An 18,502-nucleotide genomic window follows, 5' to 3' on the forward strand; every position below is an offset into this window, starting at 1 on the left:
TTTGAAGACCTCTGATTTAAACTATATTCAGTCACTTATATGACTTTTTTCAGTTGTAAATAAAAATATTTATCTTTTGTCTGTGAAATAGCAATATGGGAATTTTACCTGTTGTATTTTTATATTTGCTATTTGTATTTGCAGATAAATTCTGTGTTGTACTGCTAGGTGGCAGACGTTAGCTAATTTTTACCAGTTTTGAAAGAACTGAACAGTACTGAATCTGCTTAGTACTTGATTAGGATGCCAAGGCTGTAGCCTAGACAAAGATTTCCAAACTTTGAAACCTGTTGCTAATATTATAATCCTGTAATCCCTGATAAAGAGAACACTACTTAATTAGTGCAGAGAGCAGGGGAAAATGTACAGATAGAAATGAGCTGCTGGCAAAACTAAAAAAACAGCAGTGATCTTTCTTTCTTTCTCTCTTTCTTTCTTTCTTTCTTTCTTTCTTTCTTTCTTTCTTTCTTTCTTTCTTTCTTTCTTTCTTTCTTTCTTTCTTTCTTTCTTTCTTTCTTTCTTTCTCCCTTAACCTCTCACAGAACCCCATCAAGTTTTTCATGGAAACTTAAGATTCTACAGAACATAATTTGAAAAAAATGTGGTCTAGACTAGGTTATAAGGTTATTTATAAGTTAAAAAATATACACTATAAGAAGCAAAGGCAGTTTCTCTTAAGTTCTGTTCCTTAGAAAATAATCAGGAATCAAACTTAACCACCCTGAAGATCTTATCATTTTATTAGCATTTTATTGTATGTGTGTGAGATATAAATAAACTACCATTATTTGGAGTTTAAAGAACAAACTGTTTCTTAGCTCACGTTTTACCCTAATTAATTCCATTACACTTACACTTACATTTACACTTACACGTAGACTCCTTACTTGTTACCTTCTGGGAGAAGGCTTCATGGTATCCAAAGCAAAACATCCAAATTCAGTCACAGTTTTGTTCCATATAGTATCAGCCTTGTGAACTCTCAAGCTTCCTCTTTCAGCTATGTATTCAAGATGGACAGTGATTATATGTATTTATATGTAGGGTGTAGGTATTTACATATGTATGTATATAGCATGTATGTGTACACTTTTGAGAGCAGGCAACAGAATTTCATTTTTAATGTGTGCCAGTGTGCCCATAGTAAAAAATGACAATAGTTATCTTTCTTTTCAGTTACTAAAATGGTTTGAAGAGTTTTGAGAAAGTTGTTGCTTTTCGTTCTGATTTTTATTTTTATTTTCTTTCAGATGTCCATGAATGAGAAAGATCACTTGCTTGTTATTGATAATACAATCAGAACTTTGAATAAAATATCATCTGAAATGAATACACTTATTGGTAATTTCTAATGCCAAGGCAAGAATAAAGATACGAAATGAAGAATGATATGAATATGAATTTTTTACTTACTTTAAATTGGAGGTCCCAAAACACTTCAGCTCATTAAACCATTTATTATAAAAAATTAATAAATACTACTACTACTACTACTACTACTACTACTACTACTAATAATAATAATAATAATAATAATAATAATAATAGCAATAATGGATAATACTGTCAAGTCTTAGGGATTGATACTGACCACTTTGGAGAACCCTGCTCTGAATGTATATTAGTTTTTTAAAACTACATATTTTTCAAATGTATGAGAGTAGAAGCTGTAGATTATATGTTCTGTTGCTGAAACTGTGCTTTTAAAACTTGCTAAGTCAATATTTTTATATAATGAACACAGTGGTGGGATTCAAATATGTGAACAATCGATTCTCTGTGTGGATACCTCTTCCGGAAGTCCGTTCTGGGCCTGGGCAACAAAAAATTAGCTACCAGTTCTAATGAACTGGTGCAAACTGGCTGAATTCCACCACTGAATGAACACATATAAACACACACACACACACACACACACACACACAGAGAGAGAGAGAGAGGGAGGGAGAGAGAAACAGTTTTAACGCAGTTTATGACGGCATTCTGGTTCTAGATTAGGCTGAGATACACCAATTTTCCAGAAGCTACTGAATTGCTGAATTGTTTCTGTGGTTGAGCAAGGATTTGCATCTAGGCCGCCAATGTCTAGAATCACTGCATCTTGGTTGTGGTTCCAGAAAGGCAGCAGAAAACATTACTTAATGCAAACACTGCTTGCGATGATAGCATTAAGGAATGGGAGAGGGGATGTTTAGTTAAATTTGTCTTCAGCTGCTTCAAAGCATAACTCATATTTGCTGAAATTCTGGGCCCTTCCAGTCCATTTTGCAGCGTAGTGTCAGGAATTTATACATAAATCCTATGATAATGCGCTAAACCATGGCACTGGTGTTGTTAGCACAAATGGTTAATTCTGAAATCAAGAATACTGTATGATCTGTACCCAGTTTGTGTAAATCAAATCAAGACAAAATCAAATGTTGCCTTACAGTAAAAACTGAACTCCTGCTTTGTGATCTTCTTCTGAACTTCAGTCATCCTGTTCAAGCAGATGTTTCAAGAGAAGATGAGGAAAAGAGTCAAGAAGAGTTCAAAAATAAAAACTGACTATCATTTTTGCTAGTATCTCTCCAGTAGTTTTGTTGTCTAAAACATCAATATTTAAAATGTTTAAGCGAAAGGGAATTTTACTGATTTCTTAACGGTCTCGTATCATAATGTCCTTTAAAATATTTCTCTGAATATGTTTCTAATTGAGTATCAGAAGTCAGAAGTAAAGTCTTTAGTTACTAAAATATTGATATATAAGCTAGGATGTTTTTGGCATTTTCTTATTCTTTTTACCAACATTTTACATGAAAGTGAGCGTGTATTGTGTAAGAGCAGAGAAAAAGAAAGAGAGAAAAAGAGATTTTTTTTAAAAAAAAGTCTTTATTCCTCGGTTTAAGATATTTCTGTATTGTGAAAAAGACCCAGCATATATTATAGCAAAATATTTTTTCTGAACATAAAAGCCATGCCTATTTTCAGTTTATATAAACATCAATATACATTTCTTGCTTATTTGTTTAAATCTAATAAATATTCAATATTATATTATTTCAATAAGAATTATAACATATTTTGACTTGTTATATTCTTAACTTGGAATGTTTAGCTGTTAAAACAATTGTGTATTAAATAAAATTGATTTATATAAATGCAGTTGTTGACAGGTAAATTTCATAATTATTTTCCTGGGGGGAAAAAAGCAAACTAGCAACATATAATCAATTTCATCAAAATATTTTCTGCTGGGGCGAAGGGGGCTCACTGATCATTCATTTGAAATATCAGATTATTTCTTGCTTGGGACAACATGTTCAAACCACTGAAGTCTTGCAATAATGGGTTCCCTTCCCTCTCTTACTCCTTTGCTCAGAAATTTTTACTCTTTCCCCCCCCCCAATCATAGCTTGGTATGAGATTGGTTTTAGTCATATTTTGTTTAATATACAAAGCTTCAAGCTTGCTTTATTCCATAATTAATTTTAATCACATTTAATAGTGATTTTTATTTCATCTAAATGAATAAACTGGAGACAAATACCTCCAAACATTGTATCTTAGACACATAAGAACAAGTCTGTGGCTCCTTGTGTTTTTCTGACACCACAGTATGCTTTGGTATGATGTTCAAATGTTCTTGTTTTGGATAAGGTAAGAATATACAAGCTTTACACTGCAGCAGGCAGATCCAACCACTCTTCTACTATAATCAAAATTTAAAATGTTAATATTCCGCTCCTGTACAAGAAGAATATAATGAACAGTTGTTGACTAAAAGGTTTGCTTAAGTCACTAAAATATTTTTTCATGAAATCTACCCATTCTACTCCACCATCTTTGCATTTTGTAAGATACATTATGAAATTTACACACTAATATTTTGGTGTCATTTCAGCTTCTTTAGTAGTATAAAATATAAGAATAGTTCTTCAGTTTAACTTGGGCACCAAGATATAATATGTTAATGATCAAAAAATACAATCCAGACAAATTGCAATGGCAGTTTAATAGAAATATACATCTTGGTAGGTCAGACTGGCAATTATCTAAAATTAGATAATTTTAGATAACAATAATAACAGACTGACATACTTGGACAGGACTTTGGTGGTCTTCTACTCCAACCTCCTGCTTAGAGGGTTTCCTATACCCAATCTGAATGAAAACCATATTCAGTGATTGGTACAGAAATTAATTTACATTTCATAGTTTCAAGAACAATAAGAAATAAAAAAAACATTTATATCATATGTACTGTATTATGAGAAATCATAACATACAATAGCTTTGAAAGACACAAATGAAGACTTCAAGAGAAACAATTAGTTCTTTAAAAATGTTTAAGTAGAAAATGACCACACACACACAAAAATCCTTTTGACACTTTCTGACTGCAATTAATTGGTGCCATCATATATGAAACTCAATAAACAAATGTTTTCACTAAGAACAAACATTAGCATACATGCTGGGTTTAATAACATCAGGAAATATCTGTTAAGTTATTCTTGAATGAATCTGTTACTAAATCTTTATATGGAAAAGATATCTAGAACTATTGTTTAGAAGACTTCTTCATCTTGAAGAAAAATATTCAATAATAATATGACACAGTCTACAGAGTATATTTCAATCAACAGATATCACACATAATTTTTTTCAGTGAAAAATGAATGTGATTAATAGCTTTCATACAAAAGGAGGGGGGAAGAGATAATACAATAATAACATTCATAGTGTAATATTAGAAAAAACAAATAAGAAATTATCTCAGTTTATCCAACACAAATTGGTAACTCCTCTAATCTGAATCTCAGTTCATCCAACACAAATCAATTACTCCTCTAACTTGAAAAGACAAAGTGGAGCTTGAACTTGATCTTCATGCATTCTCTCCTCTAAAGACTACCAGAAGCATATGTTAACATACATTGCTTCTTCGAGCATCGGTCTTTGCCATCTATCAACAAAAGGGGCATCCGTTTGAAGTAATCAACAATGTCAGCCACCGAAGTGAAGTCCTGTGTGATTTGCAAAATACTTTTCAGTTACTTCCATGACAGAAAAAAGTTCAAACAACTTCATTTTGCCTACTTTCTTATAATTTTATTTTATAGAATTATTTGGTCGAGGACAGATCAATGGATCTTTATTTAGTTACTAATATTTTTATCGAAAGTATAAGATCGGAAGACCTGGCCCATAGAATGGCCAAGAGTTGGACATGCCTAAATGGATAACATCATTATTTTTATAATTTGATTCTGCTTAGTTAATATATACAGATTTTGTAGAACATCTAGGGAAGAGCAATTGGACTGACATAGAAAGTCTTACATTTAATAAGCCTCCATAGTGGAAAGATTATGGAGTTAAGAGAATGATGCCACAGCATACCTCATTTCCTTTCAAGCTAGTTCCCAAGAAGTAGACTTGAGTCTCTTGTTGATAACGTATCTGGATATTGTAAACTTTGTTGTGGTAAAGCACCATTAGAACATATGGCTGCTCAACTGATTTTTTGGAGCTGTCTCTTACTAAAAATGCACCATCCTAAAAAAAAGTAACATATTAAAATGTTTTTGAAAAAAGATATCATCACAACAGTTTTAGAAGTTGAATAAATATATAAATAACTGAAATAGATCTGCACTGCATTTTTAAGCATTTAACCATTTTCTTATATATATACAGTATGTCTAGAGTTTCTCAACCTTGGCCACTTTTAAGATGTGTGGATTGCAGGTCCAAGAATGCCCCACCATCATGAGACCCACATATCTTAAATTTGCTGAGGTTGATAAATACTGATTCGTACAGACAATAACATTCAAATCTTTACCTGGTTTATGTTCCTAAGTGCAACTTCTGCATCTGACCGGGTGATATCAGCAACATACCACTTTCGATTTTGTTGACCCTGATGATCAGTCGGCCAAATGAAAAAAGAAATGGAAAAATGTGTTTATGATCATAAACATGGATGTGGAGTTTTGAAATGTATTTAGGAAAGCATACAGATCACTTAAAGACCCGAAAGTATTCATCTACTGGGAATTGATTTTTCTTATGTTGCTAAATATTTATGTTTAATGTAAATAAACAAATTATATTACATCTTCTTGAAAAAGTTTTGTTTATCCTTCATGGCTTTTGGATGCTCTTCTAAAAAATTTTGTACCTGCATGTTTTTAGTTTAATAATACTTCCATGCAATTTTCCAAATTCTGTCTTAAGATAGAATTTCCAACTAGTATTTGGAACTTTTCACCCTACCCAGAGATATTTCCTTCATCTCTCCTCTCCCTGCTACATTTTTATCTTTGCTTTCTTTCTTTATTCATGTCAGAAGCATCATGATTAAAGTAAGGCATACTATACAGCATAACATTTAAACTATAAAACACAAGATGAAAATATGTACAAGCTAAACAGATCTTGCCCAGAAATTAGCAACATTAATTGCATTGTGTTGCCATGAGATCCTCAAGTATACACTAATCAGGACACAAAGGACAGCTATACATATGTGTTGTTGTCTGCTTGTCATCACTGTCACAAAGGCAGAAGACACCGGATAACCCCATTTGTTCAGAGTATCTCTGAATCTTGTTTTGTACACATGGGTTATCTAATCAACAACTTCCATATTTCCCAGCTTTTGCCAGATCTTTGTTTTTGCTTTGCTTTGTCTTTGCTTAAGGGTCTATAAAGAAATTCTGTATATTTTTTTTTGTAATACAGATAGTCCTCGACTTACAACAGTTCATTTAGTGACCATTCAAACTTATATCACTGAAAAAAAAATGACTTATGACTATTTTTCTCACTTACAACCATTACAGCATCCCGTTGGTCACATGATCAAAATCTGGATGTTTGGCAACTGGTTCATATTTATGACGGTTGCAATATTTCAGGGTCACGTGATCCCCTTTTGTGACCTTCCGACAAGCAAAGTCAATGGGGAAGCCAGATCCACCGAACAGCCAGGTTACTAACTTAACAGGTGCAGTGATTCACTTAACAACTGTGGCAAGAGAAGTCGTAAAATGGGGCAAAACCTTATCTTAGGGAGCACCTGCTGCCAGCATCAATCTCCCATCATCCTGTGCGCTCCCACAGGGAGGGCCTCCTTAGGGTGCCGCCGGTCACTGAGTGCCGATGGGTGATCCCTAGGGATAGAGCGTTCTCTGTGGGCACGCCTGCCCTGTAAAATGACCTGCCTGTGGAACTCCGGACCGCCCCGACCTTCGTTTGTTTCACCGGGACCTAAAAACCTGGTTGTTTGATTTATCTGGCCTGGACTGAGGGGTTTTAAATTTTTAAATTTTAATTTTATATTTGGGCTATTGTTATTTAATCCTATTTTAATCTTAATTTTATCTTAATTTTTGTACTGTTTTAACTGTTTTTAACTTTGCCCTGTAAACCGCCCTGAGTCCTTCGGGAATAGGGCGGTATAGAAATCTGAATAATAATAATAATAATAATAATAAAACTCGCTTAACAAATGTTTCACTTAGCAACATAAATTTTGGGCTCAATTGTGGTTGTAAGTCAAGGACTACCTGTATATAATACAATTTATATGATTTATAATACTTCCGCCTTGTAAGGTAATTAGATAGTATTATAACAGCAAAGAATGAGGTAAGCAGTAGAAACAGTGGGAAAAATCTTAAGTTTAAAGAGGTGTAGTTTAAACCAAGAGAAGTGTTAGTTTGACCTGAGTTTGGATTGTGTATTCTTTTGTGCAGTCCAAACTTCTTTTTCATGTCCCTAGTCCACAATTAGACAAGTCATTCTTGTTAGCTTTTTTCCCTTTTCTAACACCAGTGGCTCCTTTTTATCAAATTTATAGTAGTTTATCAAATCTACTAAGTTAACTACTAACTACTAAGTTAAAATATTATCCAGTTGTTTTTGGATTGCTATCATTCTACACTAGCATGGAGTTTGTTGTCCCCATTGCTGATTCCCATTGCCTGTGTTTTAGTCTCCCCGTCCCCACATGGTGGTGTTTGATAAGCAAAATGAATATGTGACTGGAGGGGCCATGTGCCTTTGGGAGAGGGCAAGTTTTGATGGGTGGCTTAAATGGGACCCTCTTGCAGATCTAGTTCCCACCTCTGCAGGCCACAGATATTATTAAAAGCTCCTACTTTATGTAGAGGAGATCCTATGACAAATCTTTTTACAAGTTTTCCTAAAAAACATATTTTTTATTTTACTTAAATAATAAAAGTAGATTCCTTCCTGCTGGCCTTTACTGTTGACTTTACTGTTCAACTTGCCTTGATCTCTACTTATCTTACCTTATCCTATGTCCATATTACTGCTCTCTTGATTTCGTATGGACCAGCTGGGTCTGAGTTTCTATTAAATAAATCACTTACGTGTTCCACCATTTAACTTTTCTTGATGATATTTGTATATACCTTATATGTTTGTTCCCCTCTTTCATTATCAGCTTTAGGAAATTCTGCATGTGGTTTACTGGGAATTGGTAATGGTGGTCTGCCATCTGCTGGGATCTTGGAAAAAGTTCTGGAGAGGTTACCTTCAGAAACATTAAATGTGTTTAGAAATTAAAATTAGTCCACTGAATTCATACTGAGATGGGGTTAAGGAATCTATTTCAAGTGAACTATATGTACTTCATATTGACACCAAGATTTAGATTAATGCTGTTTTGCTGTAGCTTAAATCTGGTATGCAAACTGATTAAAAACAGACTATATCACCCACAAACGTTTACACCCAAATACATTGAAAATTCCCAAAATTTTCCATTTGTAAAATCCACTACAGATATTCTCTTTCACTATAATGTATATAGAGATGTTACTCCTCTAACTGGTGCTAGGAGAGTAGAAGCAACTAAGACAAATAGATGATGATATTCTGTGGTAAATCATGTACAGTACTAACTGGTCATATAGTACATGTTAGGTTATTTGTTGATCTTGGCCTTCACTGGTCCATGTGCATCTCCCTACTTTTATTACTCTACCCTAAATTATGATTCATCATTCTTTATATTTGTAAAATGTCCCCCCCACACACACACATTTTAAAGGGTCACCTTAATTGCTCATATATTTAATATGTATATTTATTACCCTGTATAGTAGTTATATAGGCTTAAACTGAAGAAAGTAGGGAAAAGCACTAGGCCACTCAGGTATGAATTAAATCATATCCCTGTTGAATATACAGTAGAGGTGACAAATAGATTTAAGGAATTATTAGATCTGATAGACAGAGTGCCTGAAGAACTATGGACAGTGGTTCACAACATTGTACAAGAGGTAGCAACCAAAACCATCCCAAAGAAAAAGAAATGCAAGAAAGCAAAATGGCTGTCTGAGGAAGCTTTGCAAATAGCTGAGGAAAGGAGGGAAGCCAAAGGCAAGGGAGAAAAAGAAAGATACGCCCAATTGAATGCAGAATTCCAGAGAATAGCTAGAAGAGATAAGAATGCCTTCTTAAATGAACAGTGCAAAGAAATAGAAGAAAACAATAGAATAGGGAGGACCAGAGATCTTTTCAAATTGGAGAAATGAAGGGAACGTTTCATGCAAAAATGGGCATGATAAAGGACAAAAATGGCAGGGACCTAACAGAGGCAGAAGAGATCAAGAAGAGGTGGCAAAATTACACAGAAGAACTATACAAGAATGAGCTTAATGTCCCTGATAATCACAATGAGGTGGTCACTGACCTCGAGCCAGACATCCTAGAATGTGAAGTGAAGTGGGCCTTAGAAAAGCTGAGCAACAACAAAGCTAGTGGAGGTGACAATATTCCAGCTGAGCTATTCAAAATCTTAAAAGACAATGCAGTAAAAGTGCTACACTCAATTGGCCAGCAAATTTGGAAAACTCAACAGTGGCCACAGGATTGGAAAAGATCAGTTTACATTCCAATTCCAAAGAAAGGCAGTGCCAAAGAATGTTCAAACTATCGCACCATTGCACTCATTTCTCATGCTAGTAAAGTCATGCTTAAAATCCTACAAGCTAGACTTCAGCAGTATGTGGATTGAGAACTACCAGAAGTACAGGCAGGATTTCGAAGAGGCAGAGGGACTAGAGATCAAATTGCCAACATATGCTGGATCATGGAGAAAGCTAAAGAGTTCCAGAAAAACATCTACTTCTGCTTCATTGACTATGCTAAAGCCTTTGATTGTGTGGATCATAACAAACTGTGGCAAGTCCTTAAAGAGATGGGCATACCAGACCATCTTATTTGTCTCTTGAGAAACCTATATGCGGGCCAAGAAGCAACAGTGAGAACTGGACACGGAACCACTGATTGGTTCAAAATTGGGAAAGGAGTCCGGCAAGGCTATATACTGTCGCCTTGCCTATTTAACTTATATGCAGAGCACGTCATGAGAAAGGCAGGGCTAGATGAATCAAAAGTTGGAATTAAGATTGCCGGAAGAAACATCAACAACCTAAGATATGCAGATGATACCACTCTAATGGCAGAAAGTGAAGAAGAACTAAAGAGCCTCTTGTTGCGGGTGAAGAAGGAGAGTGCAAAACTTGGGTTGAAACTTAACATTAAGAAAACCAAGATCATGGCATCCGGCCCTCTCAATTCGTGGCAAATAGATGGGAAAGAAATGGAGGTAGTGACAGATTTTATTTTCCTGGGCTCCAAGATCACTGCAGATGGGGACTGTAGCCAAGAAATTAAAAGACGCTTGCTCCTAGGGAGGAAAGCCATGGCAAATCTAGACAGCACACTAAAAAGCAAAGACATCACCCTGTCAACAAAAGTGTGTATAGTCAAGGCTATGGTCTTCCCAGTTGCAATGTATTTCAGTGAAAGTTGGACCATAAGAAAGGCTGAGCGCCAAAGAATCGAGGCCTTTGAACTATGGTGCTGGAGAAGACTCCTGCGAGTCCCTTGGACTGCAAGGCGACCAAACCGGTCAGTCCTAGAGGAGATCAACCCTGACTGCTCTTTAGAAGGCCAGATCCTGAAGCTAAAACTCAAATACTTTGGCCACCTAATGAGAAGGAAGGACTCACTGGAGAAGAGCCTAATGCTGGGAAAGATTGAGGGCAATAGAAGAAGGGGACGACAGAGAATGAGGTGGCTGGATGGAGTCACTGAAGCAGTAGGTGTGAGCTTAAATGGACTCCAGAAGATGGTAGAGGACAGGAAGGCCTGGAGGAACATTGTCCATAGGGTCACAATGGGTCGGACATGACTTCGCAGCTAACAACAACAACAACATAGTAGTTATACATATCTCCATCTCTTTATAGTTATATCACTAGTTCAAATCTAGAACAAAAGGAAATATATGAAGTTGTGCCTGATTTGCAAGTATGGGAAACTACAAAAAAGAATGGTGAACAATGTTGCGTAAGTTTTACATTTCTCTTTTTATTTCATGTCTTTAATTTATTGGTCATATTCCTTTGTAGTGACACACAGATCATTGATGCTTTGATGCTTTATAAATTTGCTTTAACACAAATACATTATGGTTCTCCAACTGATAAGATTTAATTAGATACTAGATTTCAATATCAGTAGAAATACAAGCTCAAGAAATAAAGTATTTCTAAAATACATACTTGGCAGAAGACGGGGTGGTAATGATGCACTTGAGGGAATGCTATAATGAAAACAAAGACTGATTAGGATACACGAATGAATACTGATAGTCTCTTAATCTCCAGCTATATAAACAGTAGTGTTATCAAGAAGTTAACTTTTGCTGCCCCCTTTTTTTATAGTCTTCATTATATGTAAACCAGAGATTGCCTTTATTCTAATCCTTTATTCTAGAATTCTTGCCAGTAACAATATTTACAATACTTCTATAAAAATAATGTAGCTTTAGAATAATCTAAAGCAAATTCTAATGCTGATAGTACCTTAGGAGCTTTACATGGGTCTGGAGCATGTCAGAAAGATAAGTGATGTTTTAATGGAATATATTACCACTTCAGTTTTAGGTAATACACATTCCTCTTATAATAACTGAAATAACCTAGAGACTTGATTGGCAATCAGTTGGTTAAGCTTTTTTAAACTCATTCATTTATCCAATTTCCTGAGGAACTGTGCAAAGCCAGGCACAGCATAAAGGCCTTTCCAATCTACCAACATTGACTGAAGTGACCTCAGAAGAAAGAGGAGAATTGCCACAACATTGTGTCCCCAATCCCAACCCACTTAGCCCATCCAGAAAGATATCATGATTAATAGTACCAAAGGTCACTGAAAGTTCAGAAGGGTCATCCTGTTCTTAGTAGAGATCATCCAGAAATACAATAAATTCTGCTTCAATACTATATCTAAATATGAAATCCAACTGAAATGGGTTCAGATATATCCTGAACTCTCTGAAGCTATGTCCTGACTTTTCCTAAAAATCAACGATTTTCCCTAAATGGGCAGGTTGAGCACATGACCAAAATTGCCCAATTTCTGGTCCAAAGATTGGGTCCAGCATTGGTTTCTTAAGGAGGGAATGAAGATGAAGCATTGCTACCTTCTTAAGAAAAGATGGGATCACCATTTTACTGGAATAGAATAGAATAGAATAGAATAGAATAGAATAGAATAGAATAGAATAGAATAGAATAGAATAGAATAGAATAGAATAGAATAGAATAGAATAGAATAGAATAGAATAGAATAGAGCTGGAAGGGACCTTGGAGGTCTTCTAGTCCAGCCCCCTGCTCAAGCAGGAGAATTTTACCATTCCAGACAAGTGACTGTCCAGTCTCCTCTTAAAAACCTCCAGTGATGGAGTGCCCATGATCTCTGAAGACAAGCCGTTCCACTGGTTAATTGTCTTGATTTTATTTCCAAAATAAGGATATAGCCTCTATTTTTCAAATTGCTATTGTTCCAGAGTGAACATTTATAATGCGAATAAATATTAAAATTATACTTCCATTAGACACTTGTCAAATGTGCTTTGATGTTTTTAATAAAGAAGTACAGTAGATCTATGTCTAAAACAAGCATCAAACCTTTCCATAAAAAACATAGAGGGAGGCTGTATCTTCCTTTCCTGCTCCTATTCCTATTCCTCCTATTCTTCCTTTATGTTCTTTATAGAAACAAGGACATAATTAGCAGTCTCAGACTGATGCTAAAATATTTTAATTTGCTTGTTAATTTTATAAACATATAATAAATTATTATAAACTTATCTATTTGCCTGTTGGATTTCCATTGCAGTGAAACATCTTTAGGTTAAAAATATTAAATATGTTATTATGAAAGTTTCTTTTTTTCAAGTTTTATTAATTTTTTAATATTTACATTCAAATATTTGTGAAGCAATACGGTGGTTGGGTAATCAAAAGTAAACAATATCAAATAACAAGTTATTTGTAAATAGCTCAGGTTACATCAACAAGGATTCCCTCTCCAATTCCCTTAGTTATAACATAGTCAAATTAGTCAAATTAATATGTTTCTAATTGTGACCTAGTCAATTAAAAGAATTTTCAATATATTTTCACTAATACATATCAATATCCCGCTTTTAGGTTTTACCTAATTGCAATAAAATAATCTAGAGTAGCCTATGATAAATGGAAGAAAACTTACTTTTTGGGTAACCCACATTTTCCTATTTCAATAAAGAGTAATTATCCTGTCTACAAAACTTACATTGTTCATTTCAAAACATTCTTATTTTTTTACCAATAACGTCAATTTATCATCTTAACAATTCACCAATTATAGCGAAATATCTTATATTATACCTTTCCAAATTCTATGATATGTATCGATTCCAATAGCCAACTTTCCTTTAAAAGTTAAATACAAGATGAGTTTTTGTCTATATCATTACAACTAATATATTCAATATGTCGTTTTAACCCTTCATTAATTGTTAAAATACTATCTTTTGTTATATCATTCCAAATTCTATAATATAGTTCAGAGTTATATGCTAGAAGCTTAATTTTGTTTTCCCTTACAGATCTAAAACCTAAATGTAAAATCAGTTATATTTTTTAGAGATTCCCCTTAATCCATTAAAAGATATTTTAAAACTCTACCCTTAGGAATCCCTAAAAAGAGACAAGTTCGATTCTTTAAATCTAACTCTTGCCTTCCTTTTGTGCCAATCAGGCTTCCCTTTTGGCATCTTTAAATTCTCAAATGTATCTCTCTTTCTTCCTACACCCCTTATTTGAATCCAGGGAGACCATCCAAATATCAATTTTGCAAAGAAAGTGTCCCCTTTGTAACCATTAAAATTTTGCTTTAATAGTTCAGTTTTTGATGTTTGATGTAATATACAGTAGTTGTCTTTTTCTTCTTCCAATTCCATCTGGGTTAGATAGAAAATAGTAGTTGGTGTTATGGTTGTCATTTGATTAGCTGAATCCTCAACATAGTGTATTTGAAGGCCTTTAATATCTTCACTCTTAATGTTGCTTTCTTTGGGTGCTATTGCTTTTTGAGTTGTAAGTTTTGTAGTTGATGTTGAAATTTGGACTTTAAGGTTCTCTGTAGGTTGCATTTGTTGTTCTTTGAAATCTCCTATTTTAGTGTTAGTTTCCACTTCTTCTGTTTGCTTTTGGATTGTCAGTTCCTCATTTAAGGTCAGAGTTTGATTTGGTGGCTTTAAATTGTCAGATTTATCTTGCAGTTTGGCTTTAATTTGCTCTGTCATTGCCAAAATCATGTTCAGTATCAGTTTGTAATTAAGTGGTGGGATATATTCATCCATTTCATTGTTGTTTACAGCTAAATCTTCCATGGAGGCTATTTTAATAAGTGTCAATGATTTTCCATCTCCAAAAGAATTGTTTTCAGTGCCAGGTGTTCCCACACTTATCTTTGAAAGTAATGTCAAGGACAGCTCTGTTATTCAGTTAGCTCTCACAATAGGAAAAAGATTTTCTTGCTGTACCAAGTTTCGCCAGAAGATGTCATCAATAGCATATAAAATGAGATGTAAAAATTTTTCCCCAAAAAATTAATGTCCATTCTTTTTTTCATTAATTCACAGCTTGAAGAGAAAATCGGGTAGTAGATCCCCACCAAAAAGTAGGAGCTTTTTAGTAAGTAGAAATAAGATTGCTTAATTTCTTTGCTGAGTTACTTGATTTTTTTTAAGGCTTTAAGGCTTTAAAAGTTATTCCCCAAGTATATAATCGCTGTTCTTTCAAAAAATGGGGAGGAAATTTTCAGAAGAGTCCCACAAAAAGATGATTAGGGGAATAAGAAAGGTAAAGTCTCACCCAGGTCCTCCAGATTGCTTCTTAGTGCTAGGTAGTGCTTTTGGCTTTTGGCAGGGAGGGGCTTAATGATCGGCCAACTTCATGGCCGGCCTCTTCTTTGGGCCAAAGGAGCTGCTCCGGATTCAAGTGGAGGGCTGCTGCCCTTCCGCAATCACAGGGATGGCCTCCTCACAGTGGTCGCTCCTCCAGGGCGACTTTCGACCCTTTTCAGGGTCCTCCAAGGAAGAAAGATCAGACGGCAGGGAGCAGACTCTTCCTGCACGTCTGGAAGTGCCACGCCCTTCTTAACTATTAAAATGAATACTAGCATACTATGTCATTATTAAGAGAATATTATTCATAGAATTAAATGATGAATAATAATTGCAGCATAAGTTAATTGTATACTTTGGGCTTACAGTTCATTAAACCAACCTTTCTGTGTGTAGATCAGGCTTCATTTTGGGTGGTAAAAGAATTATATTAGACTTAGTTGTTCTGGAAGGAAAGGTGTTGAAGGGCTGAGCTGATGGCTGTGGAACTGGCCTTTGGAGAATATCTACAAAGAACAGCAAAAACAAACAATTGACAAAAACATTTCACTGGCTGTGAAAAAGGCCAATTTCACTGGGAAAGGGGATTGAAAATAAAAATGCTAACACTGTAATGCTCTTATCAAATCTGTAGTACATCTTTGCTTAGAATACTGCTTATGGGCCTGGTAGTCTGGTAGCCATCTTTGGCTACTGAGAAGGGCAACCAAAATTATCTGAGAGCTCAAAGACCTCCTCTATAAGAAAAGGCTACAACATGTGGGACTTTTTAGCTTGGAAGATAGGCAGCTGAGAGGAGACACAAGTTAGGGATATAAAGTCCAACAGCATGGAGAATCTGAATAGGGAAGTTTTGTCACTACCACAAAACATTTGTCCCAAACCCATAAAATAGAGCTGATTGAAAGAAGATTTAAAACACACAAAATGAAGTACTTTTTTCACATCAGGCACAGTTAACTTGTGGAATGAATAACCGCAAATATAGAAATTGCCTTTCTTTGAATGGTCTTAAAAAGAAATTGGAAAAATTATTGGAGGACAGGTTTATTAGGAGCTATTGGTCTAGGAAGGTTCAAGTTTAACTGTCTCTTAGGGACAGCCTGCCTCCAAATAGAATTTGCAGGGGAACAGTGGTAAGAGCGAGGAATATATCCACCTCCTGCTGTTGAGCACCCTAAAGCAGAGGTCCCCAACCTTTTGGGCACCAGGGACCAGTTCTGTGAAGAGAAGTTTTTCTGCAGACCGGAGGGGGCGTGGTTTTGTGTGCTGCCTGCATCCTCTGGATAGGGCTTTCCTTGTTTGTGTGGACTGGTTGCTGGCATGCCGCGGCCAGGTACTGGTCCACAGACCGAGGATTGTGGACCCCTGCCTTAAAGATATCAGGTTCATTACTGTGAAAAACAAAATGCTGAACTAAGCTGGGTTTGCCCTGATCCAGCAGGACTCTTTTTTTTACATTCTTATGCATTCCCAGCAGCTATATTATATGCTGTAGCAAAATAATTGTGCAAGGACAGTAAGTCCTATTCACGTCTTCCATCTAATAAGATTTCTAATAAGTTGAGTCCCTATTGCAAAGCCACCACTGGCTTCAAATTTGCTCATTAATTTCAAACCAAGTTGAGTTGGCTAGCATTCTTAGCATATACTATTGTTAGCAATGTAATGGCTAACCAATGAAAGTGGTTCAGTGCAAATTGCTTATTTCCCATAGAAAGTTTTTTCAACACCTTCTCCAGAGTTCTTTTTTTTTTCTTGAAAAATGTTTGGTCTCATTCTTTACTGTTAATTTTTAACATAAAATAGATTCACTGGGTATGACAATAGTAAAGTAAATATAAAACATTACGTACTGTCAGATTCCATCTGAAAGAAATATAACATAAATCAATATTAGTGTTGCCAGTTTTTTATTGATTAACTGCATTGGTTTATTCAGAATATCAACATAATCTGTACAAAACCTACAGAAATCAAAAGAATGTAACATAGGTACAGTATATATGTGTGCATATACATACATTGCATACATACACACACACATACGAATGACATAATAGGAATTATCTTAGAAGAGATAAGAAATCTTTTAAGGTAGTAATATATGTCTCTCCTCGTCCTACTCCTACTACTCCTCTTCCTCCCTCCCTCCCTCAGTAATTATCATTATAACCAACAATTTGCCAGAAATGAGACATCAATTCAATAAATCATCGCATCTGTAATTAAAACTATATAAAGTAATTTAATGAAGCATAGTTTTAGGTCTAGCTTGTTGTTGTTGTTGTTAGCTGCGAAGTCGTGTCCGACCCATCGCGACCCTATGGACAACATTCCTCCAGGCCTTCCTGTCCTCTACCATCTTTTGGAGTCCATTTAAGCTCACGCCTACTGCTTCAGTGACTCCATCCAGCCACCTCATTCTCTGTCATCCCCTTCTTCTATTGCCCTCGATCTTTCCCAGCATTAGGCTTTTCTCCAGTGAGTCCTTCCTTCTCATTAGGTGGCCAAAGTATTTGAGTTTTAGCTTCAGGATCTGGCCTTCTAAAGAGCAGTCAGGATTGATCTCCTCTAGGACTGACTGGTTTGATCGCCTTGCAGTCCAAGGGACTCGCAGGAGGTCTAGCTATGTTTTGCTAAAGGTGATTTTTGAAAAGTTTTATTTAGGGACTAAGAAAGAATAGATATCTAAGATCAGTCTTCCTCTTTTTAAAACCCTTTAGGCATCCAATTGATTGGGATGTCATTGTTTTCAAAAGTTAACTGGAGAATGAACAAACACAGTGACCCAAAGTTATTCTGCCGAGAAACTATTTCTGTGGCAATATAAGAGAAGATACTTCCAAACAGACACCAGCTTTGCCCCAACATGCTCTGAAGCATTTCTATACTACTTTGTTGCCTATTTCACTGGCCTCTATTGTCCCATTTAGCCAACCATCATTCCCTCCAACTAGCCCAGGTGGCAGCATGAAAAATGGCAGCCAGACTACCATCTGCTCCCATTCTCACTCTTCCCTCATTGCATCTGTTTATAGTGGGGGGAGGGGGGAAGAAACAGGTGTCTCCTATGCATGGTAGCAGCAGAGTCACTCCAGAAGACTCAGGAACTTGAGAGAAAATCACCAAGGTGTTAATCGAGCCTTGACTGCAGTGTAGAGGAACAATCCTGAGTAGCAGGAAGATGGGAATCCCTGCCAATTGGAACCCATCTGTCAAAGAAACAC

At 35.6% G+C, this 18,502-nt stretch overlaps 1 protein-coding gene across 1 annotated transcript in view; it reads right to left on the bottom strand.

The window, feature by feature from the left end:
• Positions 1–2,907: 2,907 nt before the first annotated feature.
• Positions 2,908–18,502, bottom strand: part of LCP2 (lymphocyte cytosolic protein 2) — a 54,584-nt gene continuing 38,989 nt past the window's right edge. The window contains exons 15-21 of the mRNA XM_081319023.1: positions 17,129–17,141; positions 15,655–15,778; positions 11,595–11,635; positions 8,430–8,551; positions 5,831–5,908; positions 5,386–5,541; positions 2,908–5,009 (exon numbers count right to left, since the gene is read on the bottom strand). Coding sequence (XP_081175149.1) covers positions 4,887–5,009; positions 5,386–5,541; positions 5,831–5,908; positions 8,430–8,551; positions 11,595–11,635; positions 15,655–15,778; positions 17,129–17,141 — 657 coding nt within the window. The 3' untranslated portion in view covers positions 2,908–4,886. The remainder of the gene's footprint in view (positions 5,010–5,385; positions 5,542–5,830; positions 5,909–8,429; positions 8,552–11,594; positions 11,636–15,654; positions 15,779–17,128; positions 17,142–18,502) is intronic.

This window comes from Vipera berus (assembly GCF_964194415.1).
Source record: "Vipera berus genome assembly, chromosome: 2".
In the NCBI taxonomy this organism is placed as follows: Eukaryota; Metazoa; Chordata; class Lepidosauria; order Squamata; family Viperidae; genus Vipera; species Vipera berus.